The sequence below is a fragment of the Episyrphus balteatus genome, chromosome 4 (genome assembly GCF_945859705.1).
Source record: "Episyrphus balteatus chromosome 4, idEpiBalt1.1, whole genome shotgun sequence".
Lineage (NCBI taxonomy): Eukaryota > Metazoa > Arthropoda > Insecta > Diptera > Syrphidae > Episyrphus > Episyrphus balteatus.
The window spans coordinates 38,372,450-38,396,184 of record NC_079137.1 but is presented as its reverse complement, the minus strand read 5'-3'; the positions used below and the strand labels follow the sequence as shown (position 1 = coordinate 38,396,184).

At 29.4% G+C, this 23,735-nt stretch overlaps 1 protein-coding gene across 25 annotated transcripts in view; it reads right to left on the bottom strand.

The window, feature by feature from the left end:
* The window catches only part of LOC129919740 (cell adhesion molecule Dscam2), a 197,598-nt gene that overhangs the window by 154,569 nt on the left and 19,294 nt on the right, over positions 1-23,735 (bottom strand). For all 25 annotated transcript variants that reach the window (XM_056000728.1, XM_056000730.1, XM_056000736.1 and 22 more), the window contains exon 2: positions 21,825-22,226. In XM_056000728.1, the coding sequence (XP_055856703.1) occupies positions 21,825-21,879 (55 nt within the window). In that variant the 5' untranslated portion in view covers positions 21,880-22,226. The remainder of the gene's footprint in view (positions 1-21,824; positions 22,227-23,735) is intronic.

Sequence of the window (23,735 nt, the reverse complement as noted above, 5' to 3'; positions counted from 1 at the left end):
TTTAAAATCTTTTGTTGAAGTTGATTTTTTTATAGCTATAGGTAAGTATACTGTTCTGAATTTTGTTTGAATGTCATTACGAATAGCATTTGATATTAATGTAGGTACCTATATAGAAAAGCTTTGACATAGATTTTGTCTTGTGTGAAAGGAAAATTTAGGACACGACTGAAAAACAAAGAGGCAATGAAGGGAATTTTTAAAATCTTTATGAGTAAAAATGATAAAAAATTTGATATGGCGCTGATGGTTGTTAAAAAGTTTCTAAATGATTTTTTCATAAGAAATGTTTTCAAACCAATTTTGAGTTATAAAAAAAAGATAAATTTTGTTGTAACACATCTTGAAAGGAGAATGGGAAAAAATGTATGGACCAAATGTTCCGACCTAACGAAACTTACATGTGTCGATACATAGTTTATATAATTAGTAGTAATTTCTACTTAAACGCCAAGAACAAATTGGCCTAAAATAGAATACAAGAAAATCAGTACATTCTACGTAACAATAAATATAACTTTCAAGGTAATTTTTATTTATACAATTATAAGAACACAGCTTTATACATATTTTTATCAAAAATGAAGGCATAGGTGCATTAAAGTAGAAGAAAATTAGTTGATAGACATTATAGATATATAAGAAAAGATTGATCCATGAAAATGGCAAAGTAAAATGTTGAATGCGTTTTCATAAGAATTACAAATAGTCGTTAATTAATAAATTTGGGTGTTGGTTTACATATAGTATTATTTTTGTTCAGAATTGAGAAAAATATTCCGAAAAATCGCTCAGAGGGAGTTCCCAGAGTTGTGTGCTCTTTTTTAACTCCTTATTAGTGCAGTTTTCTCATTAGAATGCCAAAACTATTATAGGTACCAAATACATGTTATATGTATGGCATACATGTTATATGTATTTTACATGTGTGTTTCAAGGTGTAATAAATGTTTCTCCACCTACAACCCCAGTAAAAAAGGAATTCCACCTCATCACTGCTGCACCACGTCCGCACCATGATCAATAATTTCTAGGCCACCACACCACGACTGCACCACGTCCGCACCTTTTCATTTTGAAAAAATGTGAAAAAAAACTCGCTGTACCACCGCCGCACCACGACTGCACCACCTCCGCACCATTTGATTTTGTGTGAAAAAAAAGGTGAACAACCGCCGCACCATGACTGTACCACGTCCACACTATTTCATTTTGAATGAAAAATTCGGCGAAACAACGCCGCACTTCAACTGCACCACATCCGGTCGGTAGTTTTTTTTTTATTTTTCAATAATCCAAAACTAAGTATCATGGTACGGCGAATTTTTCATACAAAATGAAATGGTGCGGGCGTGGTGCAGTCGTGGTGGTGCGGTGGTTAGCAGACATTTTTCTCTAAACGTTGGTGGTGCAGCTGTGGTCCGGCGTTAAGATTTTTTTGATTTTTTATTTAAAAATTCAATTCCTATTTTTACTCGGGAAAACTTAGTGCATCATCAAGCAATATCACCATCTATTATTACGAACAAGATTTTGTAAACTAAAAATGTGTGGGAAATCTTATGAGTTTCAATTAGTTCTTAAAGTTTTTTTTATCGAAATCTAGATTTTGTGAAAAAAACAATAATATTATGATCTATAAGCATTACATTGAAACTAATTTTTAATAACCTACAGTGTTAAACAGTGTTTAAAAAAAAAATGAACGTTGTTTTTGACATTTTCTTTTCAAATTCAAATTACCGAATGCTTCCAATACTCAAAAGAATCGCATTCTTTTTTGATTTTGGAATTGTAAATATAATACACTTCTTCTTTAGTTTAACTCAAAAATGTTTAGCATTTACAATAGCATAAAGAATGTGAGTCATCTTACAAACAAAAACACCACATTACAATAAAACATTGAATCGATCTCCAACCCAAGACATACATCACGTATTTTCTTCAATTTCTGTAGATAGATGTTCCTATCTACATTTATATAAAAACTGATTTCTTTCAAGTGCGTATTTATATGTATGTAGATACTCCTTATTTTGCCAGTTTTACAAGATCTTCCACGACACGAGCAAACGTGACTTCAGATACAATTTTTCTCTACTACAAATAGTAGCATTCTTTTTTCTTTAGTTATATTCCACTTAAAACTTTTTTATATGCAAGTCACATCATCATCATCATCGAAGCGCCAAAACATGTTATGGATCAAAAATGTAAATTTGAAGGCGAGGCAAAAATAAATCGATCGTTTTTATTGATAAAGAAATAAAATAATAATCCATTTTATACAAAAATTCTATAATTAAAATGAAAACAGTTTCTTATTTGATTTGGCCTAGAAAACTAATTTTCAAAAAAAAAAAAACCTTAGATCATTGATCCGATTACAATATTCAAACATCACCATTCTGACCCCAGAATGTATTACTAAATAAAGAAAAACAAAAAATTGAAATACAAATCTAGATCATGCCAATCCAAGCAGACGCATGACATAAACACATTGACTTGAAAAAATAATAAACAATTCAGCCACCAACTGCGAATAAAATTATAATTTACCTACCCCTTTGTTTGTAGGTTCATAAAAATACGTTCAACTAGAATCAAGATACCTATTTATTTTTTTATTTCATGGCTTACTATTGGAATTGTGATGAACTTAATTTTCATTATTAAGATACATGTTCGCTATTATGTTGTGTATTGTATGTCGTCTGTATGTCGACGTATTGGCGGTCTCATTAAATGGGACACTTCTGTTTTTCTTGATATAAAACTATCTCAACTCAACTATTTATTTATCTTAAATTGTCGTTTCGTTTAATCAATTTTATGAGAGACGGCAATTTGTTAACATTAACACTAGATTCAACTTTATAGTCTCGTTACATAAACAGGGACAGATCTGTTACGAAAAGTTCTTCCGGGCCCGTAGATACTTAATTTGTTTACTTTGAAACTTATGCTATTTGATGAATAGAGGATTTTTCAAACCAACACTAAACCACGGTTTTGTCCTCCTACAGCGATGTTGCAGCGCACAATGATCTGAGAGCGGAAAAAATTTATTTCTAGCCTTTTTATACTAGCATCCGTGAAGCCAGAACTGCGACCTCAAAATTTTTTAACAAAACTTGTCTAAATTTTAAAAATTCCCAACAAAAGTTACGCATACACCACAGTGTATCTGAAAATTTCAAATTAATTACTTTTTCAAAAATTGAAACGGCAATCGTTTGTCCACCTCGAGAAATGGATACAAACTAAAAATCATCGTTTGTTCACCCTACGTTTAGGAGATATTTAAAAAAAAATTTGTACTGAAAAATTCATAGTCCCATAAAATCCCCAAAAATTACATTTTGTCAAATATTCAAATTTCTGCCTTTTGTCAACCTTGAGTTCTTATTTTGAATATCTTCTAAACGTAGGGTGGACAAATGACAATTTTTGGCGTACGAATAGAACTCGAGTTGGACAAACGACAGAAATTTGAATTTTTGAAAAAATATATTTTTTGGGAACTTTATGGGACTTTGAATTTTTCAGTACAAATTTTGATTTTTAATAACTCCTTAACGTAGGATGGAAAAACGATGTTTTTTTATTTGTATACATTTCTCGAGGTGGGCAAACGATTCCCGCTTGAATTAAAAAAAAAAAATAATTTTTCGGGATTTTTAAATTTTCTGTAGATACACTGTGGTGTATGCGTAACTTTTGTTGCGATTTTTCAGTACAAATCCTAATCCACCTCTGTACGCATGAATTTTTCAATTTAATTTAGCTCACGACACCACATGTTCGAATAACACTCTTTATAGAACGAGTATCGTTTTCATTAAATAAAATTAAGACAAAAATAAAAAAAAAAACAACTACACTTGAGCAACCACGACTCAAGTCGCGCGAAGCTTCTATTTTGTGAATAAATTTGCTCACGTTTTTTTTTTCAATTTTATTTTCTTCTCAAAGTAAATATACAGAAAAGATGCGGCGACTGACGATCATTATAGAGTGATGTGATGAGGTGTGTAAGCGAGTAAGAGAAGCTATCTATCAATTCATCGAGTTTGCGTCATCTTTTGCATCCATCCAACAGCAGTAGTCAAGAAAATGAATGATCTTTATAAATTTATGGTTTGACTATATTCTAACTAACCTCAAACCCGCGACGACGATGCGAAAGTGTCATGGAACCAGAGAAGGCAATCTCGATATTCTTCTTCATTCAATGTGATATCATATGCAAATTGCGGGTGAAATCTGAGAACTTGCTTTGGCAACAAATCTTTTGTCACACATATTCTCTACATTTATGGTATACATGTATGAACGTAAACGTGATTACTCACTTATGCGATCGTAACTTGGAGATGTGCTGAAGATGACTTGACTTGTTGTTGGAAGATTCTAATCCAATAAAAAAATGTTTAAAAAAGCAACGGAAATGATAAACGTACATGATTTGACGTTTGGCGCATTTTCAAGTCCTACAATTTACAGTAGTGTTTGTAAAACAACTGACAAGTTGTATGTTCCCATCAAACTAAATTGCAAAAAATTTGCGAAATTCCACAAGTTCTATCGCATTTTTAAAATTGTCTCAATTTGTGACAGTTCTTCCATAAAGTAAACGAACAGAACGAAAAAATCAACTAACCGTTTTTGACAACCAATTCTGTCAAATTTAGTTCTCGAAGTTGCTTTGAAACTAAAATTTTTTTTCAAGTCTGCAAACTTTTAAATGATACTATTAAGACAGTTTATATATCTATAAAATGTTTAGATATGTATGTAAATGCCAATGACACCACTGCGCTTTGCGGCACACACAAATAATAATAATATAATCGTTGTGGTTTACTTGTGCTTGGGTTTGGGTTGGGTGTATGACGATGTGCGGTTTGATCCACATCAAATGACACACCGAGTTAAGTTTTTGAATCTTTATGTTGACACATAATTGTGTCTGATTTATGCGAGCTTCTATAAAGACAGTGCATATTATATTGCATATTATATTGCGATATATATCATTTTTATAGAAAGGAATTGTGCAATTTTCTTCTTAACAAGGCATCACCATGAGATGTGATATTATATCGCATTCATTTCATTTCGTAATATATAGTAATTCAAGGAGGTGGGAAAACCATTAGATGTGTCTTCAATTTGTAACAACTTTATAAGAAAATGTGGATATTAGTTTTTGAGTTGGTGTATGGTAGTTTGTGATATAAATTTTAAAAAAAGTTTGTTGACAGTCACGGGTTGAAAGATATAACGACTAACATTTCCGCTTAAGGTCCTACCAAAAAACTTGATATAGTAGTTTTAGAAGCTTGCTAACTAAGTTTTTTAAGATCAATCTTCCCTTAACTTCTATGAGTTCATTAAATAAAGCTCATCCGAAAAACAAGCTTTCTTTGAATTAGTTTCTTGAACAGTGTTCAAACAATTTTTTAGAAGTTGTTAAGCAAGTTCGAAATTCTATAAGCAATTTTTTCAGAAGCAAGCTCTATACAAGCTCTATAAAAGTTAATACTTGCGAGATTTCAATTTATAGAAGCTATTGTATTTATATGAATTTTCAATTTGACAAATTATTAATTTTGAGCAATAGAGATCGCTGGTTTCTGAAAAACAAACTTAAAATTGCTGGCTGAAAAGATTTAACTCAAAAGAAGAATGATTTCTCAAAAAAAACTTTTTGAAGTTTCTGTAATCCAGTGAAATAAAGCGCAATAAGTATGAGTTTTGAAAATATCCCAGATCGGTGGGACATAACTCCATAATTATGGACTTCAGTATATGCCCTACTTTAACCCATTTCCGGGGTAACGTTGCGTTTTCGCAACGTCATGTTTGAAGACTTCTGGAACCTAACTTATTATAATTTAAAATAAACTAAAAATAGATTTTGAAAGATTGTTCAATTATTATGTATCTAATCGACCTGTTTTTGGATTTTTTTGTGAACACATTTTTTCGTGCTTTTTTAGGACTTTTAAAATTGGAGCTCTTGAAAAATTTGAGGTAGAATTTTTGAACGCAATTTGTCATTTTGTTTTCAACAATTTTTTAATACTCAGTGTATTTATATCTAGTTCATTTCTTCATAAAAATATTGAAATAAAACTAATTTATATTCTATGTAACAAATCTTTTTTTTTAATAATTTTGATAAGGTGAATTTTCGGCGAGCGTTGCGAAAACGCAACGTGAATTTTCCGGAAAACCAGAAGCTTTTCCAAATTTTTTTTCACATTTCTTCTAATTAGATCAAAAACAATAAGTGTGTAAAATTTCAAGTTTCTTAGTCAACTGGAACTGGTAGCCGCCGGAAATTTGTTAACAGGACAAAAATCCACAAACACATGTGTGGAGTTGTTTCCCAGTTGAAACATTTCTATTCTAAGGTATGATATTCTCGAAAAAAAATGAGAAAGTTCCCAGAAGAACAACAAGATGCGTATGGGAGTCACAATGTCCACCTGCTACATACCTTTTAAGGATTAGTAAAGAATAGTGGGAAGGTTCAATTTTGGGTTTCTTTAAATACAGAGAATTTGTATTTATCCACCTTCATGCTAAACACCTTATGGGCCGTCATTTGAGACCTACAATTTTTTTTTTGAGAAATTAATACCTTGGAATAAATACTTCAGAATGGACATAACTCCATTTGCAGCTACACGTGCAACGGAGCTAAAATTGTGGATTTATGTTGGTGCAACATTTAAAAAAAATAATGGACTTTTGTTTCACTTGAGTGGGAAACGACTGCATAGTAAAATTTAATTGTTATTTTCCATCGAAGTGGGGTATAAGTCCAAAGGCTTTAAATGCACAAATTTTTTGTTGAAACAGAACATGTCGTACCTGTGGCAGAAAAAAAAACCTTGCCTATTTAAAAAAAAGAAGTTTTCTTCAAAAATAACTTGACCTCTACCTACAAATTAACGGGAGACGTATTTTAAAAGTACAAGGTGGATGGAACCGAAAAAATAAAACTATTAATATCTTACTTTTCTTTTTGGTACAAGTCACATTTTTCTGTGCAATATGAAATTTGCCATCAATAACAATTCAACCAAAAAACTATATAATTCTAACAATTCATTGAACTTATATCAGAACCATTCTATTAATTTCAATTTCTTAATTACTTTATCTTTATTCTATAAAAAAAATTCATTGCCTACTCTCATTTTCCAAAAACCCATTTAATCTGTTACCCACTTAAAGTTCAACTACCCCTAGAAGTTAGACCTAATTTATGTAATAGGATTGAGATCTTATTCATTTGTTCTCAATGCGCGATGAGATAAAATTAATACTGCATTCCGGGATAGAAACAAAGTTTATGCGACCGCACAAAGCTCCCGCAAATATTTTTTTTATATTTTTTTATCAAAAAGGCGGAACTTCTTTTGATATGAAAATAAAGAAAAAAACCAACAACAATAAGATCGAAAAAAATAAAACAAACAGTTTGGGGTTTTACAAATGAAACAAAAATAAAAATCCCCTCTTTTTATCCCTCTTTAAACTGTTCGAATAAGTCTTTGCTTTGGCCACCAAATTAAACCGCTTTGCAAACATTCCAAGAGCATGGCATGGATCTACTCTACTTTTATAGGTTCACAGTTTCACGCCATTTCCAACTTGCAACACCCTTAGAAAGAAATGAGAGCTGCAAGTCGACAAAATGTTAGATTGCAGATAGCACCTCATTAAATGGTTGGAAATGGAAAATCTTTTTTTGTTTTTGTTGTTGTTTTTTTCTGTTAGTAGGTACTCATACGCCCCGTCATCTCATCCGCATCATGGCGGTGATAGTCGGCTCGAGCTATTGTTTTTGTTCGACTTCTGTTTTGATAGGAATGGAATAAATATATAGGGTATGTTTGTACACATTCTTTGTCTCCAAATATGATATTCGGTATGTGCACATCAGAATGTGTGTAGGAGATTTTTTTTTGTATTTGTTCATCGTTAAAACATTTAAAAGGGCTTCCGTCGTCGTTAATGCCTCTGCCGTACATAGAATAGAATAATACTTTGCGTTAGCTGTCGGCTTTTTGGATCATGGAAATGATGGAAAGAAAAGACGCACGCAAGGGGTAAGATATTTGCTTTTATATTTTAATGGCCGCGTGAAACATTTATTTAGAAATTGGTACAAGTTATTGTTTTAATGCATTCATGGTATTGAAAGCAATTTTTCTTTTGCCGGAAAGCAGCCAGTTGTTGGAGTGTTGATGACCTAGTTGTAAAATATAATTGATGGAATAAAATTAATTTTTATTAAAAGATGACAAAATAGTCAATAGATCGTAGAAATGTGAAATTTCTGTGGACGAAGGGCTTTCTTGGAAAATTGTTCTTGTTATTTATTGATTAAAATAGCTTATTAATAAAGAACAACTATTGGTGTTTTATTCTGCGTAAAGAGACCCAAAAAAGATACACAATAAGTGATTTGTTCATAAAAAATAGTGCTTATAGATATGAAAAACAATGTGACCTTTATATCTCATTTCAATTTACATATCGATTTTCATTGACCATTGTATAATGTTAATGGTCAGAAAATGATTCAAAATGTTATTATATGTTAACTATTTTACGCACCGAAAAAAGTTCCTTAATCAATAATTTTTTTTAAATGTTCCACATACACCACAGTGACCGATACAGTTTAATATTAAATACACAAAATTTGGATTTTGTTGAGTCTTTTATGCTTTTCAATTGATTAAAAAATTATAATAAGTAATTGTTGATATTGCAAAACACAAAATACAAGTAGTCCGGTCATTGGTGCATTTTGCGCTTCGAAAGATGATCTCGTTCCAATTTTTGTACCTACATGGTGTTTTGATATTGTTTCCTATGAAAATTGCAGTGTTTTTTTATATTGAGAGAGATCTCGCTTTCGGGTTTTGAAGAAGGTAATTAGGTAACTGAAGAATTATTTAAACAATTTTACTTAGTTGAAGTTTAACAGTTTTTCAAGCAATTAATTGATTAAAAAAAAGACAAAATTTGAAAAGCAGGGTCTTGAGCAGCATATAAAAATGTGTTTAAGCTCCAATTACTTACTGAAAATCAAATGAGCTTTTACCTAATTATTTTGTTTTTTACATTTTTTTTGAAATCTTGACAATCTTCGTTCGACACTCGTGTCAGAAAGCTTGAGCTATTATTTTAAATAACTATACCAAAAATCGACAGACTCAACAAGGTACCATTTAGAAAAAAAAAGAAAATTTTAAAAAATATTATTTTTTGAGTTTGAAAATAATTTATTTTATTTATTTTTTATTTTTGAATAAAAATAACTTTGTTTGTAAAAAAAATTAAGCCATATAAGGCTTGCCTGTAGTTTTCTATTTTTACTTTTTTTAGAATGCCCCGTCCGCTTGAGCGAAATTCAGAAATCTATAAAATAGTACAATTGTTTTCTTTCCAAAAAATTGATTTTTCAAAACAAACATTTTAAATATTTTTTTAAAAATCCAAAAATTTATTTTTTGAAAATTTTCTAAAATTTTTATATTACGGTTACTTAAATGATTTTGTATAAAAATTTTCGTTGAAATCGATCTTGTAAGAGATATTCAGATATTCAGAAACCAAAAAAAAACGGTCCTATGGCAGGGAGCATTAATAAATGGTTCAAAACATATTTTTTTATTTCAAAAGTTGTAATAAAACAAAATATCACAAACATTTTAATCAAAATCGTTTGAGCCGTTTCAATAATTCCTCCTCTATAGGTGCATACAAACGGACAGACAGAATTGAGGGAACCACTTTTTTGGCATTCCTCATCATCGTAATGTCATGTCTGATTGTTATCTCGAGTTCGATTTTTTACAAATCCTGAACTTGCCTTATAGACTATAGGTACGTATATCGCAAGTAAAAAACTAAACAAAAAAATAATAATAATATAAGTTCATGTGACCTTACCCATACAAATGCTCATCGACTTATTTATGATACTTTTGAAGAAACTGTTTTAATGATTAGAGTTGTCTACCCATTTGTAGACTTTTTCTGAGAATAGTTAAAAATCATTACTTGAAACCTTAATTTAATATTATTTATGAAGAGTTAAAAATTTAAAACGAAATATTCTCACAAAAAGAAAAAGTTTTAAATTAACGAATATCTCAAAAATTGATCTTAAAAAACGACAAAGAATTTTTTCAATTCCTTTTCAACTGAGAGCTGGAACTTCTTCGCTGAGTACAAATTAACTTGATTTACATTTATACAGGTACACATAGGGTCGTTATAATAAAGTTGTCATATGAGTCACGATAAGTTCCATGTAATGAATTAAATTTAAAAAAAAAAAAAAAGTTCGAAAAAAATCATGACAACTACAATCACCCTCTTGCATCTCTTCTCTACCATATACAATAAAATGATCATTAAAGCGGTGCGTTGTTTTCATATGGAAAACGTGAACATTGACCATCATTGAAGGGGCAAAATATATTGTACTCATATATGTAAATTATTTTGTTGATCAAAATTCATGAAACGTAAGCATTTGGAGTGAATATTTATGACAAAATACCATTACCGTGCTTTGGTAAAAAAAAATATGACAAAGGAAAAAGAAGAGGAAAACCTTCTTCGTTGTGCTGTGTATTAGGCTTATAAGATTCATTAAGTTGTAAGCGAGTTGATTCGCAGACAGTGATTTGAGTGATGGTATGGTTTATTGATGCAAAGTAATATATTTATTTTTGCAGCAGTTTGTCGCATAGCTGAGTTACAAGCTTACATAAATTAGTTAAGTTAAACATTATTTATTTTTGTATTGCTAAATGAACTCAATGGTAATATTAATATGGTAATTAAGAAGGAAGGCAAACAAAGTTCAAATTTAAATTTAAAATTTAACGAAAAAAATCAAAAAAAAAAAAAAAAATTGATAGTGTTTCAAGCAATTTCGAATAATTGGAATAATAGAAGTTTAAAGGAAATTGAAAAATAAAACTGTATCTATTAGAGACGGTTTAGATATGATTGATTAAAAATAAGCAAAGTCACTTAACTAAATAGCTTTAACGTCACGGTGGGCAGGAAGCATCGATAAGTTGCACAAAAATGTCGACAAAAACTGCAAGTTGGGTTGTATTTTTTGATGATTATACGTGCAAAATCCGTTGGAATTGAAATCCTAGCTGCTCCTTTTCAAAAGTTATTCATATTTTTGTATTTCTAATCGGGATACTTTGGAATAAAAATCAAAAGTTCTTAGGCGAAAAGAATTGAAAATGGTATTTTGTAGAGGAGTTTAATACAATAATTTTTTACATTGGTAGGGGGGTCCATCTTCCCCCGTTTAGTCGGAAGGGGCAATTTTCTAAAATATCACGTTAAATATAAAAAAAAATATTAAAAAACAACGGCAACACTTACAGTTATGAATGATACCTTTTTCAAAAGCAAGAATTGTACACTTGATTCTAATTTTTAAATCAAATTATTGCAATGATTTGTTCTCGAAATAATCAACTTCAAAGTCAAAATTTGGGAAAAAAAAGTAAAAAAAAAACACATTAAATACTATTTTAACCAAGACTGTAAATTTTAATATGAAATAAATCAATGGAATAAACTGCCTCAATCAATTTTTTATCAAATACTGAAAACCATATGCTTCTACGCCTTATAATAACCGAAAAAATTGAAAATAAGAAAATTACCTTTTTATCAGTTTTCATTTTCTTAACTATTTTCGCTTATATTCCCCCTTCCCAAATCCTATAAAAGTGTGCCCAAGCTGGGGGGTTTGCAAGGGGGCATACTGCTTGCAAACATTATGTTTATGTAAACACGAAAACAGCTAAAAAACAAATCTGATAAAAAGTAGTTTTTTAATTTTCAATTTTCTCAAAAACTAGAAGGCATAGAAGCATATAATATTCAGAATTTGATTATAAATTAATTGAGGCAGTTTATTTCATTGATTTATTTCATATTTAAATTTACATATTTCGAGAACAATTGATTGCAATAATTTGATTTAAAAACAAGAATCAAGTGTACAATTCTAGCTTTTGAAAAAGGTATCAATTATAACTTTAATAGTTGCCGTTGATTTTTAATAATTTTTTTTTTGTATTTAACGTAATATTTTAGAAAATTGCCCCTCCCGACTAAACGGGGGGAGATGGACCCCTCCTCCCATAGTAAAAAATTATTGTATTAAACTCCTCTACAAAATACAGTTATCAATTCTTGTCGCCTAAGAACTTTTGATTTTTATTCCAAATTGTCCCGATTAGAAATACAAAAATATGAATAACAAAGTTCTAGTAGTTTTATTTCAATATGACTTCTTGAGTAGTTCGATCGTTGCGACAGTGATTTCCCGTTTATCGGATTCATCAGCGTAAATGCACGGAATATAATCGAAAGAGATTTCATAATTTTTCATCACAAAATTTTTGTATTACCAATTTCAAGTTCATTTATTTTCAATCTAGGGTTCCGCTATGGAGAAAATTTTTTATTTTCTAGTTTTCAGGAGTTTCTCAAAAACAATGTCAATGCGGTGAATGGCGTTTAAGTTAAGCGATCGCTTAGATGTAGACATTTGTTCGATAAAAATTTTTTACATAAAAGCTTAAAAAACAGACAAAACCACTTTTGAGATTCTTTTATAGATGTTAGAATAAAATCGATAAAAATTAAGAACCAAACCATAAAAATTGGTAAACTCTTATGTTTGGGTCATTTTTGTGTCGGGCTTAATTTTAACACTGTCCTGACTTGACTCCTTTTTTAGTCCTGTTTTTGTTGAGATTTAGAAAATGGCATATATGTTCGTTCTTGTTAACAACTCGTCGCCCTAGTATTGAAGTGCCGTATACGCCATTTTTACATTTTTGGGAAATCGCATTTAAATGTTCGGAAGATAATTGCGAAAGAACTAACAGCTGTTATTTTTTGATATTTTAGTATGATATATAATTAAAATGTGTCTTTTATATACATGCTATTGGACATCTGCAATTCGTTTAGTTTTCAAAATATGTATTTAAATTTTTGTCCAAAATGAGTTTGCCGTATTCGCCATGAAAACCAGAAGTTTCTTTTATTCATATACACGTACGTCAAAAAAAAAAAATTACGTACCTCAAAACAATTCTCAAAATTTTCTTGGATTGCATGAAAAATTTGACGTAAATGCCAAAATTTCTTGTTTTTGTCAAAACAATAGTGAATATCTCGGCAACGAAAAAAGATAGAAAAAAAACGGATAGCAGATTTGAAAAGAGCAACTTCGAAAACATACGACTGCATACCTAGTTCAAAAAATGCAATTCGGCGTATACGGCACTCCAATACTAGGGCGACGAACTGTATAGTGCCAAAGTTACTAAAGAACTTGACTGGATTATCGTTATTTTTGATATATTGCAATTGATTTATAAAACGAATATAAGAGGCCGGAAATGAACCTAGAACCTCTGGCGTTATATTCTTTCTAACGCACTAACTATTCCGCCTTGTTACTTCAGTTTTCGTTTTTAATCCGCTTTTTCTTTGTTAACATAAGTAAAATTTTATAAATTAAATCAAACTTCAACTTTACCTCCTGAACTCTCCAGTTTCTTCGCTAAACACTTTCTAGTTTGTAATTGTATTCTTATATCTGTTCAAAAAGTCTTCTTTAAGAATTAAAATTGATTTTTTTTTATGAGAAGTATAGGTTCCCAAGAGTGCTTAAGAACTTCCTTTCATTTTTATTCAAGCCAAAGTCAACTACATTGAATTAGTCATAGCCAAATAATGCTTTGAACTTCGCGTGCATAGAAATATACCGAAAAGATTGATTGACTATACCACCAATGTCTTTCACTTTTATTTAAGTTTGACATTAGCATTCAAATCACGAAGGTCGTTTGCAAGTTCATAAATGATTTTCCATAAAATGTCTATAAAATGAAATTGTCTTTTTTTTGCAAAAAAATAACGAGTAGATTAATAAATATTAGCATATATATAGGGTGAGACAATGACAATGATTTAAGCTTAAAAGAAGTCAGAAAAAATAATTAAATCGCTGAGAAGAAATCAGAAGAAAATAACGGTTTATCTTTTTACTTACAGCTTTAACAAAGATATTTTCTAGAATATTTTGTGATAGTTTTTAGAATTACTTTCAGCCGTTTGTAGTTTATGATCACCCTGTAAAAAAATATTGATTATTCGTTTTCGTTGCTAAGGTACATCATTCGAAGGAATTCCCCAATTTTGTTCACATTTATCTTCAATGTTCAAAAGGTCCAAAAAAGTAGATAGACCTTTAATCAAAACACGTTTGTAACAGTAGCAATTCAAAACAAAAAAAATGCATTTCTTGACCAAAACCAGTCATTCATGTTGAATCAAAAAAAAAATATCTTGTCCTTCATCATCATTCATGACCAGTTTACAACCAAACTTCTTCATAATAAAACATTCGTTTACCGCAGCACCATCACAGCACACAATCAGTCCTTTCAACCGGGAGCGCGTTTTTCCAATTTTCTTTGTTTCGAAAAAATGAAAAACGAAAAGTCAAGACCAATGACCTCCGCCAATGATGCACTGTATAGTGTTTGTATAAAATGTTTAAAGTGAAAATCAATTTTGATTGCCACTTGCACTTGCATTGGAATTTAATTAATAATCAAGAAGATGATGATGGTGGTCTTGTGCCGGTCTAAGTTTGCTATTGCTTTTTGATTGATTCAGAATATTTATTATTTCTTTTTTGATGAATTTTAGATTGATTCGAGTTGTAGGTAGTTCTTGTTGCAGATGACGACTGTGAAGTGTGAAAAAGGTTACATAAAGGTTAATTAAGGAAGACAATTTCTTGTATTTTTAATCTTTCTTTCGGCATAAGAGAGAATTACAGTGTAAAACGTAACTTTTATTGTTTCTTTATGTTTTTGAGTTGGAATTAAGTTAAAGGTTTACGTGATATCAATTTGATATTTTGTGGGAAGAATTGCTGGATAAAAGCTTTAACTTGCAAGTTTAAAGATATTATTTTAATGTTGACTTTAGTTCCACTCTATCCTTAGCTCAACTTTTATCTCACAGATAACACAGGTCTACAAGGTTTTTGGTGCTGAGACTAAGATATACTTTTCTATAGGTGTGTTGAATTCAGTGTGCTGAATTCGAATCTGGATTCAGAAATATCCTATCAGTTCCAGTTTTTGAAATATTACAGTTAGAAGATGTAAAAAAAACTACTCTTGAGGTTATGCTTTTTTGTGAAGACATTTTTTTTTTAATATACACTCCTCGCCACTTGAATAGGACACCCTTTTGGTTTTTAATATAAGTGGATATAATTCCAGTCTCTTAATAGGTAACAGTTCAATATTTTACTATTTTGTATGTCCCCTTATGCACTCTCTCTGTGAGCAAGATCATTCATTTTCAATGTCCCGTTAGTTAAATTTTGCAATTTTTTGCGGAATAACTGTGAAAAAAGTGCTCCTATTTTGCGTCACTTGAATAGGACACCCCCATTTTTATTGGTTTTCGTGTCCAAATCAAAGAAGGTGGAAATGCAAAAATGTTCTCCGATGTCTTTTAGGAATCTTTAGCTAATTTCAGCTTGAATGGATCACGGGAAATTATTGGCAGAGGAAGAAAAAGTGAAAATCAAGAGTGCATCCGTCCTTTCAGCAAAAAGGGTACAAAAACGCAACAAACCCGAAAAATTATTTCAATATTTTTACGGAACAAGTCCAACTGTGGAAAAAATATGAAAGGGTGAACAGTGAGTGGCGTTACTGCAGCTGGACAGAAGACCGATTCTACGACTCGCGTCAAATTTACATGACTCGGCCGCAAAATTTAACTAACGGGACATTGAAAATGAATGATCTTGCTCACAGAGAGAGTGCATAAGGGGACATACAAAATAGTAAAATATTGAACTGTTACCTATTAAGAGACTGGAATTATTGCAAAGACATTGCAAAGATTTAAACAGATCTTGAAAGAAGAGAAATAGTTCTTATAGAAACTTGTATGATTTATATTTTTAAAAAATTTCTTAAAATTTAGGCATAGCATCAAAAGTGGCAAAAAAAACGTTTTTTTTTATTTTCTTACGGTAATATTTTCCAAACGCACATCAAAAACCTATAGAAAAGTATATTTAAGTGTCCGCACCAAAAAAAAAATTAAATTTTGTAGACCAGTGTAATAGCTTCTATAAAGTTTCGACAAATGCTATTTTTTAATAGAAGTATAAATTCGTTAACAGCTTTTTAAAATTGTAAAGAAGTGTTTTAAGAACTTTTAGCGAACTTTAGTAAGACTTCGGTAAGTAAACTTATAGAAGTAAGAAAAAGAAGGGACTTATGAGAAAATTCCACTCTACCCTTAGCTCAACTTTTATCTCACAGCTAATAGCTTCTATAAAGTTTATATAAGTAGAAATTTATTAAAAGCTTCTTGAAATTGCTGATAAGTGTTCAAAGAAGTCTTAGCGAACATTAGTAAGACTTCCGTAAGTAAGCTTATAGAAGTAAGATGAAGCAGGCACGAGAGAATTCTTTAACATTACCACAATGATTGTTAACGAAGTCTTACAAAATTAAAAAAAAAGGCAAGTTGTTTAAAATTTTTAATGATTTTTGATAAAATATTTACAATTTTTCGCATTTCATTACTATTATGTACTTGTCTCAGAGTTTAAAAAAATTAAGTTATTAATCATCAAAAGAAGTAATATGGAAAAGATTGGTGTGTAAAATTATGTAATGGAACTGAGAGCCAGCAGATATTCAAAATTTTCAATCAATAAGACCAAACGATTGAATGAAACGAAAGCATTTCAAAGCAATTAAAAAAATATGACTGCTTCGGTAGAGCTTCTGTAAAGTTTCTTTGCAGGATCTTTATTACATTACCGAAGTTAAAAAGTAGCTTCTGTAATGCTGTATAGAAGCTGATATGTTTTTTTTTTCTATTTTTATATGATTAAAAATTAGCATACTGAAAATTGGTTTGTAAAAAATCAAAAATAAATTATACGAGTACACTAATCATTCAATAAAAAAATCAGAAAATAAAATTCTTTTTAAAGTTCTTAACATCACCGCAGTATTTTATTTCCTCATCCAAAATATTTTTTTGTCGGAATGAAATGAGTTATTCAATATATTAGTGTCAATTCCTGAATGCTACCGAATGCCAACCATTAGAATTAATTTCTTATAAAATGTCAAAATTTCCAACTCAATAAATTTGTTATCAAAAAATAAAAAAGAAAAAACTTTCTGATGGCACTATAAATTCCTTGCATGAACTAAATACAAAAAAAACTCTCGGGGGCTAAATATATTTGAACAACAAAAATAGTTTTCAAAACGCCTGTGTCTAAAAATACCTACAAAATAATGCAATGTGACAGAGAATTTAGCCCATGAGAGGTTCTGGTTTAAGAAAATAGTGTTTCCCTTAAGTGCATGCAATCAAGCATTCTCGAAATATTTTCTTGTATAAAGGGCAACTAAAATTGGTTGCATTTTATAGTAACAGTATACGAGTGTACTTATTTGTAGTGCAATCTAACAGTTTGACCTCAAACTATCAGAATGTTAAAAAAAATTCAAATGCATTCCAATTTTAGGAAAGCATTTTTTTGTAAATCAATTTAGTTGCTGTCGCGGTTGACCTAGTAATTATTTTTTTTTATTTTGCTTTTAACTAATAAATGAATATATTTTGCAAGCAAATGCACTTTCCATGTTTTACTGAATCAAGTATTCCAAAATTAATCTCAAAGAATATTTTTATCTTAAATTTGCTTGAGTAGCAAAAAGCTGCAATATTTTCTCCCGTTTAAGTGCCCTGCAATTATCATAGTTTTTTTTTTGCAAATTATGTATGTTATTTATTAATCATCCGTATACTTGGAAACATTCAGAGAAGATGATAAATATTTTTTTTATATTATATTATATTATGTCCAAAGGTCACTATTTCAAGCAAAGCTGTTGTGTCGGCACAAATACCCTGATTGAATAGGTCATCATTCAATTAGTGACCATTAATGCCACACACTCTCTCTGGTTGATGCTGGGCTGAATTGAATGGCAAATAAACGGGGTTGATGAAACATTTAATATATAAAAAAGCAAGGCAGTCGGCTATAGAGTGTATTAAGTGTGCTAGAGTCTATTTTGTGCAGTTTAACACATTATGTGGCTTGAATGGGATTATAAATGTATCTTTTCATATATAAAATTTTATTTTTGAAGGAGTAGTGCGTTATTCGTTGCTTAACATGGACTTGAAATATTGATTTTATTTATAGAAAACAAATGGCATAGCATGTGAATGTATTTGTAGGATTCAACTAAATCATTCAATATCAATTATTTCATTCAATACAATGTTTTTTTCTCTTTGTGTATAAGTATTGAATAATGGCTGGATGGATAATGAATTACTGTCACGCCCGAAACGTTCTTATGAAAATATCACCCGCTTTAATGCTATAAGAGATGCGACATTCAAACTTAACGGGTGTTAAGTTTAGGTTGTTATGTTTGCTTACAATGTTGCGGGCGTGACAGTTATTCACAATCCAGACTTTCAATACAAATACACTTAATTATACGAGAAATAATACGTATATAAAAATAATTTTTTTAAATGCAATTTAAAATAAAAAAATATATTTATTGCAACTGAAAAAAAAATGCATTAAAACAAATTTTTATTGCAACTGAAAGATATTTTCATAAAAAAAAAATTATTATTGCAAGTAAAAATATTTTGCATTAAAAAAGGAATTATTGCAATAAAAAATTGTCTGCCTTGAAAAAAATCGATGCAAAATGTGTGCATTAAATATTTTTATTTAATATTTGTCAAATCTCAAATGTCTTACAATTTTGGCTATTTGACCATACATTAGGTTCAATATTATAGTTGAAATAGCTAATGCTCTTATGGTAAAAGTTACTCTTATGTTAAAGCTTTTTATTGAACAATATTAGGGAAAATTTGACATTTTTTGAGGAATTAAATAAACTATAGTGAAAAAAGGGAGCAGGTCAAAATTCTGACTTCAAAATGATTTGCAAAATTCTGCTTATTTCAAGAAAATTCTGTTTTACAACATACAGCTTTTTTCTATTCTGTCTTTCAAAATTCGGCCAGCATTATTTTAACAAAAAAATTCTGCTAATTCTGCTTTTTTTTCATACGGGTTGGGGTCGAAATTCTGTATGTTGCAAAATTCTGTATTCAAAATACTGTATGCCAAAATACTGTATGTCAAAATTCTGTATGTGCAAAATGCTGTAGGAACAAAATTCTGAAAGTCAAAATTCTGTATAGCAAAATTCTGGTTGGTCAAAATACTGTATTTCAAAATTCTGTACATCAAAATTCTGTAAATCAAAATTCTGTAAAAATGCTGTAAAAAAATATCGTTTTGATAATGTAAAAAAGTGCGCGCGCACTTTTTTACATTATCAAAACGATATTTTTTTAAAGCATTTTTACAGAATTTTTATATACAGTATTTTGCCGTACAGAATTTTACAAAACAGAATTTTGCAAGTCAGTATTTTGTTCATACAGTATTTTGACGTACAGAATTTTGTATTTACAGTATAATGACGTACAGAATTATGGTATTACAGTATTTTGACCCCACAGAATTTTGTCGTACAGAATTTTGACAAGCAGAATTATGACCCGCTCCCTTTTCATACACCTCATTAATATTTTTTTAGGTTGGTATTTTCTAAACTGCTTGCTGTTTAACCATCACAAATAAATTTCAAATTTGCAAATTTAGCTGGAAGATTATTTTACAAAATTCTGCAAAAAAAAGCGTGCGCCTATTTAACATTTTTTTAATTTTTGGCAGAATTTTTTAAAACAGAATTATGAAAAGCAGATTTTTGAAAAGCAGAATTTTGAAAGCAGAATTTTAACAAAATAATGTTTACCCCGGCAGAATTTTGACCCAAGCCGTGAAAAAAATAAAATCTGTTTTTATAATTGACTAAAACCGTTTTAAATAGTATAATAGTATGCCATTTGATTTCTTGTATAAAAAAGAATTTTTAGGAAAAAAATTCCGAAAATCATTAGAGCCGTTTTAAAAACAAATAATAATAATATATCTATATAAAAATGTTCTAACATTTGAAAAAAAAAAGTTGGTATGCCATTTTGAATGAATAATTAATTTACACATAAAAACGAAATTTCAAAATTTTTCACCAACCCATTTTCAAAAAATTGATTTTTCAAAAAAAAAGTTTTTAATATTTTTTTAAAAATCCGAAAATGTGTTTTTTGAAAATTTTCTAAGATTTTAATATTACCGTAACTTAAACGCCTTTGTATGAAAATATTCGTTGAAATCGGGTTAATCTTGTACGAGATATTCAGAAAAAAAAAACTTTTGTTTTTTTGACAAGTACCGTTAGATTTGGTCATATAAAAATATTTCAATTTCCCTTCTAGGAAATCATCCAAAACTGCTAACTTCCAAGTTTGAAGAAAATCACTTCACTCGTCTAGGCTGTAGCTCGAGGAATATACAGACAGAATTGCCGGTCCTACTTTTTGGCATTCGTAATGTCATCTAAAATTGCTATGTCGAGTTCAATTTTTTTTTTTTTTGTATGTGCAAAAATTTTTTTTTATTGCAAATTTTATTTTCCATGCAAGTATATAAATATTTTTTTAATGAAATTTATTTGAAATAAATATTGTTTTTAAATTTCAAATGCATTTTTTCAATTGATATTTTTTTACAACCCAGATTCGAAGTACCTTACTATACTTTACGCCATCTTTAGATATTTAAAACTAAAATACCTTCATGTTATTTCACAAATTAAGTCATCATTATTATGAATAAATATTGCATGTATGTATACTTATATTGTGACACATAAACATATTATTTTCTTATCAACACATTTCCACTACCAATCACTTGTACAAAATTAGACTCCAACAAAAATGTCAAGCATTTGCCGCTATCAGTTTAAACCCCAGAATTGTTCCAATTAAAAATTCCCACCACTTCTTCTACTAAAGATCAAATCTCAATCGTCTTCTAACAAATTGAACAATTTTTAAACATATGCATTGCCCTTAACCCGTATGAACTATCAAATTAAACTTGCATAATTTCATAGTCAATAAATTTTAATAGATAGTAATTCATATTCGATTTTTTTATGATACGATTTATATGTCCAAGATGATATCTCTTTTGATTTTATTATTTTTTTATTTCTACATTTCAAAAGAATAATTCAAATGGCACGAATGGAGCATAATAATATTAACAGTGTTGCCACCTCAGACTTAATGTACAAAAAAAGTCATTTAACTTAATGAAATTTAAAATATCTACTTGATAGTATTTGAAATTAAATATCATCCCGAAAAATATAAATTAAAGCAAGATGATATTCTATAAAATTGTCAATTTTTTTCGTTTTCTCTTGTTTTTAAACAAAAGGAAAGTAAATTAAGTTCAAAAAATCAGTTCTCCTCATTGGAATTTGGGGGTGGCAACCATACAAATAAGTCATACTCAAAACAAAGACTCACTTTTTTCTCAAAGAGAGAAATTACTCAATTAGGAAGTCATGTTCATCTCGCAACTTTTTTTAAGCACAAAAAAAAAATTGAAATCATTGTTTTTTTTTTTTCTTATAATATTCTAAAACAATGTTTTTATTTTTAATTTATAAAATTTTCTTAAAAAAAAAACTTACCGAGAGCAATAAATGCTGCAATTAATGTTATCCACTTAATTATAGAATATCCCATTTTAATGGAGTTACTCTGCTTCTGTTGTTGGTTTTTAATACTTTTAATAATTAACTTCACTCGATACAATTAATTTGTAACTTTTATATTTTTTTTTTATTAAAACTCTATTTAGCACTCAATTTCTTAACTATTAATTTTATTTAATGTATTTTTATTTAACTATAGCACTTCACAATATTTTTTATTATTATTTTAGACACAACACTCGATCAATATGGATCTGATGAAAAGATCGCTGTTATTAGACGACCCGGACGAACACGGGATTTTTTTTTTTTTTTGGTAAGTTAGTTTTTGCTAAACGCCGCGAACGCGAGCGAATTTACGCGCGTTGTTGATGCGAACTGAAATGAAAAAGAAAACAAAATTAATTTACTTTTATGTATATTTTATTTTAGTTTTGTTTAAAATATTCAAAGAAATAAATGTGAAAATTTATGAATGAAAACAAATTTTTAATGTGGCTATTTGGGTAGTTTTATAAAGATAAGACAATTTTAATCTCTTAGAGTGAAGAAAATCAATTTTTTGTTGTTGCTTAGTTTTTGATTTTAAATATCGTAGTTCGTAGGTATTAATGTTTTTAAATCCACAAATGTGAATTGTCAAAATTTAAAGAGAAGAGAGTTAGAAAAGTTTGAAGAGAAAAGTGAAACTTCCCTAAAATAAGAGAATGTAAAAATATCTTAAATGGTTCATTCTATGAGAAAGTGAGAATCGAAAAATTTCTATTTTGAATAAATTAAGTACGCCGTATATTTAAAGGCATTCTCCTTTAAAAAACTAAGAACTAAACTAAACTAGACTATGCAAAAGAATATTCTCTTTTTTTATAAGGTTATCTACAGACACTACCACGTTCACTGCCTTTTTGTCATCCCAACCCAATTAACAAACAAGGAAATGAACAACAATGCACTTTGACAGTTTGTATTATTTTTAGTAGAAACTTTCTTACACATCATAATCTAATGAATTTTATTCAACCCTTTTAAGTTTTAAGTTCTATCTGTTGTTCTTAGCCAAAACTTACATTCTTCGTGAAGTACTTCAAAGTTTCCTTTTTGTTTTACTTCATTTTTTTTTTTGTTTTTGTTTCTTCTATCCAAACAACCCTCCAACAAAATAATTTCAACTCCCCTGTTTTAGGGCGTTTTCAAAAAGTTTCAGGTGTCATTTAAGTAAATAACTTTCAACACTTTTTCTTGAGTGGGTATTTAACTAATTTGAATATTGTTTTCAATGACTATTTGTCGCCTTTTCAATGCGTATTTGACTATAAGATTAAAAATAAATAGGAATAGTAATATAATGCATCAATGTTGTGTAATGGAACGTGTGTATATACACACAGTATATACACTGTATATACTATATAGTGTATTTTTCAGTTAAGTTTTTTCGATTTTATCGATTGTCATTGTAAACGCAATGGCTTCCTTGAGAAAAGGATTATCCTAAATGACAAGGTTTAGTTACAGTTTTTTTTAATTTGGATTCGAATGTGAAATGTACATTTACACTCAACAGAAATTTAAGTATTAACCATTTTTTAGGTATCGTGTACTAACTTTCGAAAATCAGTGCAATTTACTAGGTTGTTCAAAATCAATACATTTGCATGTACTTGTTGTTGCATAATTTGCATAGAGTTAAATTTATTTAATTTTTGTATCATACTACCTACTAAGTTGGTTAAATGTTTTATTCTTTTTATTTTTTTTTTTTTTTTATTTAACAAATTTAATTTTTTTTTAGTTTTAATTTTTTTTTAAGAAAATAAGCATCTTGAACTCTAAGAGCAAGTTCGTGCACATTGTAAACATTTTTCAATACTTAGGAAGAATAGTAAT